We start from the raw sequence: 6,119 nt of genomic DNA, 5'->3' as shown, positions 1-6,119 counted from the left end.
CTTCATGTCATACCAGACACCCAGCTAGCTAAGCAATGTGGCCAAGTCACTCAGCTAGAGAACTGTGCGACTCTGACGTGGTCTCTACATCTCCAGGCAAGTTGGGAGTGAGGAAGAGGAAGGTGAAAAGAAGGTGCCGGTAGATATAAAGTGAAGGGGCGGGTGTTTGGATCAGAGGCTAAGATGCAGCAGGGATGCCCACATCCCAGATCGGAGGGTCTGGGTTCAAGTCCCAGCTCCACTCTCCATTCTGGCTTCCTGCTAATGTCCACTCTGGGAGGCAGCAGAAGATGGATCCAGGACTTGGGTTCCTGCTACACACGTGAGAGACTTGGACTGATTTCCAGGTTCTTGGCTTCAGCTTGGCCCACGTCTGGCTGTTGCAGGTATTTGGGGAGTAAACTGGTAGATGAGAGATACCTCTCTCCCTCTCTCTGCCTTTCAAGTCAATAAAAAAATTTTAAATGAAAATAGAGTTGTGTTAGTTATGTACTGTTTTTTTTTTAATTAAAAAAATTTTTTATGACAGGCAGAGTGGATAGAGAGAGAGACAGAGAGAAAGGTCTTCCTTTTGCCGTTGGTTCACCCTCCAATGGCCGCTGCGGCCGGCTCATTGCGCTGATCCGAAGTCAGGAGCCAGGTGCTTCTCCTGGTCTCCCATGCGGGTGCAGGGCCCAAGCACTTGGGCCATCCTCCACTGCCTTCCCGGGCCATAGCAGAGAGCTGGCCTGGAAGAGGGGCAACCGGGATAGAATCCGGCGCCCCAACCGGGACCAGAACCTGGTGTGCCGGCACCGCAAGGCGGAGGATTAGCCTGTTAAGCCATGGCGCCGGCCTAGTTATGTACTGTTTTGTACCTGATAACCCACATCTTAAAGGCTTAAAATAGAGTTATTATCTCATAGTTTCTGTGGGTCAGAGACTCAGGAGCAGCTTAGCTGATTCTGGCTCAGGGTCCTTCACCAGGCTGCAGTTATACTATGAGCCAAGACTGCAGCTTTTTCCTTTTTAAAATTTATTTTATTTATTTGGAGGACAGAGACTGACAGAGCACCATTTGCTGGTCCACTCCCCAAATGCCTGCAACAGCTGGGATTGGGCCAGGCCAAAGCCAGGAGCTGAGAACCCTATCTAGGTCTCCCACGAGGGCAGCAGGGACCCATCAACTTAAGCCATTGCCACTGCCTTCCAGGGCACACATCATTAGGAAGCTGGAGTCAGGAGCCGAAGCCAGGACTCAAATGGAATGCAGGCATATCAACTGGAGTCCTAACTGCTATGCCAACACCTGCCCCAGGACTGCCCCAGGCTGGGGCTCTGCCCCCGAGGCTGGTGGCGGAAGCTTTGGGTCCTCACCACTCCAAGCTCCTGTAATCACGCTTGGGTATCTTTAGGAAGCGGCAACTGGCATCCCCCAGAACGGGGGCTTCGAGAGAGCCCAGGCAGAGGGCCTGGTGCCTTTGTGACCGCAGCTCAGGAGTCACACACCGTCATCTGTGCAATGCCCAGTTGGTTATACAGGTCAGCCCTCTTCCCCGTGGGCGCCAATTACACAAGCACACGGGAAGGGCCAGGAGGTGAGGACCACCCAAGGCTGGCTATCACAGGGTTCCCAAAGAGTAACTGCCCTAAATTTCAGCTGTCATCCAGTCATTCCCTTGTTCAAAGCAATCCAGAGCATTCTAGCATGCTGTAGCACATATCTCATTTCCTTAACTCCACCTCGTACTGTCCCCTGGGCAGGGAGCTGGCTCATCTGGGACCGACGGCCTGCTCTGCTTGGAAGACCTCAGTAGTCCTCTTGGCAGTGACCTTTAGTGATATGTCCACTCCTCCAGCCCCAGCCCAGGCTAGGAAGGCCTGCTGCCCTGGGAGGTTGCTGTGCTGCCTGCCACACACAGCTCCTGTGCTCCTCCCACTCGTAGACTCTGGATGGACGCTGGAATACCTTGGTGAGCACAGACACTGTCATTCCCTCAAGGAGCTTCCACTCAAGACAGAGACGTAGGTACAGGCCGGTGGCCAATCATGGGATCACAAAGTGTGCCAAGTGCTTCAGAGCAAAGCTACCTAGTGCCATAGGCTCATGTGACAGGGAATTGGCCTGTTCCATATATAGCATTTGAAGAGTCAAGTGGTTAATTTAAGTAGGCTGAGTAGATGCAAGTATGCCTAAAAATCCAGAACAACAGTCTGAGGACAGGGGTGGTATCACTCAATGACAGAGACCCCGGCTCCTTCTCTCTTGTTGCTCTGCATGGCCTCTAGCTCGTGATCCAGGACTGTGGCATCTGCATGCAGGCAGCCAAATGGACAAAGGAACACAGAGGGCAAAGAGTGTACCCAGCTGTTTCTGAGGCCTCTACTATGCCAATGGCCAGCACCTGTCACACAGCCACACTTGCTGCAAAGGAAGGTGGGAGATGTAACTTTCATTCTGCGCACACATGCTCAGCTGTAAGTCAGGTGCTCCATCCCCATGCAAAAGTAGCAACAATGGGGGCTAGCACTATGGTGTAGTAGGCTAAGCCTCTGTCTGTGGTGCCAGTAGCCCTTATGGGTGCCAGTTCAAGTCCCAGCTGCTCCACTTCTGATCCAGCTCTCTGTTATGGCCTGGGAAAGCAGTAGAAGATGGCTCAAGTTCTTGGGACCCTGCATCCACATGGGAGACCTGGAGGAAGCTCCTGACTCCTGGCTTTGGATCAGCGCAGCTCCGGCCATTGTGGCCCTCTGGGGAGTGAACCAGCAGATGGAAGACCTTTCTTTCTATCTCTCACACTGTCTGTAACTCTACCTCTCAAATAAAATCTTAAAAATACAGCAACAACGAGGTACGTGTTTGGCACAGTGGGTAAGACACCAGTTGGGACACCGGTAACTGGATTCAAGTCCTGGCTCAGTCCCCAACTTCCAGCTTCCTGCCTATGTACACTCTAGGATGCAGCAACAGAGAGCTCAAGTAGTTGGTTGAGGTTAATGCCACCCATGTGGGAGACCCAGATAAAGTTCCTGGCTTCTGGCTTCAGGATGGCCCAGGCCTAGCTGCTGTGGCTATCTGGGGAGCAAACCAGTGAATGGGAGCTCTGTCTATGTCTCTGTCTCTCTCCTTCTAAAAAAAAAAAAAAAAAAAAAAAAAAAAAAAAAAAAACAGAAAAAAAATGCAACGATAGTCAACCCTTCATGGCACTTACTCTGTACCTTTGGAGATCACGCTAAGTGCTCAGTAGGTCTGGGCAGGGGCTGAGAACCTGTGCTATGATGCCCAAGCAGCTCATCTGCGCACCCTGGGTGGGGAGGGTGGAATGAGGTCAGAAGTCCACCACTGCAAGACAATGGCTGCTCAAGGCCTCTACCCTCTTCCTGCTTACCTGCTGTCTGAATGCTGTGCACGTACCGTCTCATCCTGTAACAGTCCTCCTCTGGTGACTACGCTAACCATTTCCAATTCACAGACAGGTAAGCACACCAGCGCTAAGAAAGCAGCGCATGTTCCTACAGAAGTAGGAAAACAAGGCGTTATCATAGGAACAGGCAGAGAGGGCAGCTTGGCCCTGCCTGACCTTGTCTTAAGAAGAGCAGCATAAGCAGGAGGAATGCTTAGCTCCTTGGCCTCGACCTGGGGCAGGACCTCTCACCACAGCCTGCCCTACTGCACTCCCCAACCTTCTCCAAAGACCTGACACACTCGGGGGACCTGCATGCCCTCCCTTTACCCTACAGCTCTGCGTTCAAACCCCAGCTCATGCCCTGCGTGGCCCAGGGCAAACAGGCTCTATTCAATGGAGTACCCCTGTCCTTTGATCCCATGTGAAGGTGAAGCCTCCCTCCATCAGATGACCAGGCAATGCTGGCACGCCAGCCCCCACCGTGTGTGACCAGTGCTAGATATGGCCTGCAAGTGGGCACCCGCACACACCTTCTCCTGGGACCCCACTGGCTGCCTCCCCACATGGGGCAGGCATGCGGCTGAGGGTTGGGCGTGGTGGGGGACACTCTACCCACACTGAATGAATGAACACAAAGAGGAGTGAGCTGCCTGGGGATGGTGGGATCCTCCAGTCCCAGAGCCTCATTCATGATTTCAACATTCGGGGCTAGGCTTATTTTTTTTTTTTTTGACAGAGTTAGTGAGAGAGACAGAGAGGTCTTCCTTCCGTTGGTTCACCCCCCAAATGGCCGCTACGGTCGGCGGGCATGGTGCCGATCCGAAGCCAGGAGCCAGGTGCTTCCTCCTGGTCTCCCATGCGGGTGCAGGGCCAAGCACTTGGGCCATCCTCCACTGCCTTCCCGGGCCACAGCAGAGAGCTGGACTGGAAGAGGAGCAACCGGGACAGAATCCGGCGCTCCAACTGGGACTAGAACCCGGTGTGCCGGCGCCGCAGGAGGAGGATTAGCCTAGTGAGCCGCGGCGCTGGCTAGGCCTCTTTTGGAAGTGGGTCAGGCACTTGCTGAGTGAGTAACTGAGTGAACCGTGAGGGAATGCAGGAGGCCAGAGGGAAGGCGAAGCAATTGGCCAGGCCACGTGTGTGCTCCGTGGGAAGGGTTTGGGTCCATGACCACTCCACCCAGACCCCACCTCAGCAAGGCACCGGGCTCCCCTCTTTACGGAGAAAACTGCGCCCTGTCGCCTTCCTCCTGGAGGTGGGGTTCAAACCCCGTGTTGTCACAAGCGTGAACCCTGGGAGAGTTCAAGGCTACATGTCTTCCGTGCGTCTGAGCTACATTCCCTAACCCAGCAGAAAGCGAGGAAGCAGCTATTTCTGCTTTTGAGGAATAAACCAAGGCTCGCAAGCTGGGGTGACTGGCACAGTCCACCTGGGACGAAGTCACTGTGCAGTCGCCTGTCTGCCTCCGAAACACCCGAGCAAGAGCTGGAGAGCGTGGGCTTGGAGCAGGTGCTCAGCGAATACCCGCCGCAGCGAACCCGGGTGGAAGGTGGAGGTGGAAGTGTTTGGTGGAGGCCAAACAGAAGAGCCGAGGGTGGCGGCACCCTTACCAGGGGCCAGGCACTGCACCAAGTCTTCCAATTCCCCCTGTGGAGTCCCGGGGACCCCCTCCTCCCTCCAGGCGGTGTCCTCTTCTTCGTGCGGATGTGGGCAGGGGCGGGGGGGGCTCGGAGAAGCCCGTGGATTTCCCAGAGAGGCACAGCAAGGGTGGGGCCGCCCGACCTCCCCCCTTCCCCTGCAGGAGCCGTGCGTGGCTCAAACCTGGATCATCCCCCGTAATGCTCCTAGCTCAGGGCAACCGCTTCGCCAAGGCATACCCCGCGGCCCTGAGAGCCAGGGGCGCGCGCCCGAGTCCACGCACAGAGAACGTGCAGGACAGCAAAGCCGCGGCATCAAGGAACCCCCGCGTGGCACCGGCGAGCACCCACCCCTCCGCCGGCCGCCCGCGGGCCCTTTGACCACGCGGCGGAAGGGGCGGACGGGCGGGGCGGCGTCCAATAGGCTGCGCAGGCGTCACTTCCTGGAGAGGGCGGGGCGGGGCGGGCGGGCGGCCGGCGGGGGCGGGGCGGCGCGGAGGCGTCGGCGGCGGGCTGGGACCCACGCGGCGCCGCGGCCCGCCTGGCCTGCAGCGCTCCCGGCCCGGCGGCGGCGGCACGATGCCCTTTGACTTCAGGAGGTGAGTGTGGCGTCTGCGGGCGCTCCGCACGCCGCTGACCCCTGAGCCCTGCACGCTGAAGTGGGCCCCCGCCGCATGCATGCCTCGCAGGCCCGCGGGGACCCCCACAGCGTGTCCCTGCTGCCCGCGAAGCCAGCCAGAGCCACAGGGGCCCCCGCCTAGGTCTGCGTGTGGCGGGGGACAAGCCCACCCCCTTTCTTCCGCCCAGCCCCCTCTCCAGTCTGCCTGGACACCTTGCATCCGCCTGGACCCCCGAACTGGGAAATAGGACGACTCCCTCCCCCAACTGGGAGCAGATTAGCATCTTCCTTCCTGCTGCTGTACCTCCTTTAGTGGACCTCAGCTGACAGGTGGGACCGGGGCGCCTCCGGGGGCCCCCAGGAATCCACAGGGGTCTGCAGTCCCTTCTGGCCTGGCAACAGCTGGAAGGTTTTAGGTTTCCCCAGCCTGGGGCCCTTCCAGGCTGGGCAGATCAGAAGGCCTGTTCCCCTAGGCCT

The 6,119-nt window shown here is 57.3% G+C and overlaps 1 protein-coding gene across 3 annotated transcripts in view; it reads left to right on the top strand.

Moving 5' to 3' along the window:
• Window positions 1-5,523: 5,523 nt before the first annotated feature.
• ERGIC1 (endoplasmic reticulum-golgi intermediate compartment 1) overlaps window positions 5,524-6,119 on the top strand; it is a 109,874-nt gene continuing 109,278 nt past the window's right edge. For all 3 annotated transcript variants that reach the window (XM_062188680.1, XM_062188679.1, XM_062188682.1), the window contains exon 1: window positions 5,524-5,622. In XM_062188680.1, coding sequence (XP_062044664.1) covers window positions 5,603-5,622 — 20 coding nt within the window. In that variant the 5' untranslated portion in view covers window positions 5,524-5,602. The remainder of the gene's footprint in view (window positions 5,623-6,119) is intronic.

This window comes from Lepus europaeus, chromosome 4 (assembly GCF_033115175.1).
Source record: "Lepus europaeus isolate LE1 chromosome 4, mLepTim1.pri, whole genome shotgun sequence".
NCBI lineage: Eukaryota > Metazoa > Chordata > Mammalia > Lagomorpha > Leporidae > Lepus > Lepus europaeus.
Note: the sequence above shows the minus strand (reverse complement) of the source record. Positions and strands in the feature narration are given on the sequence as shown.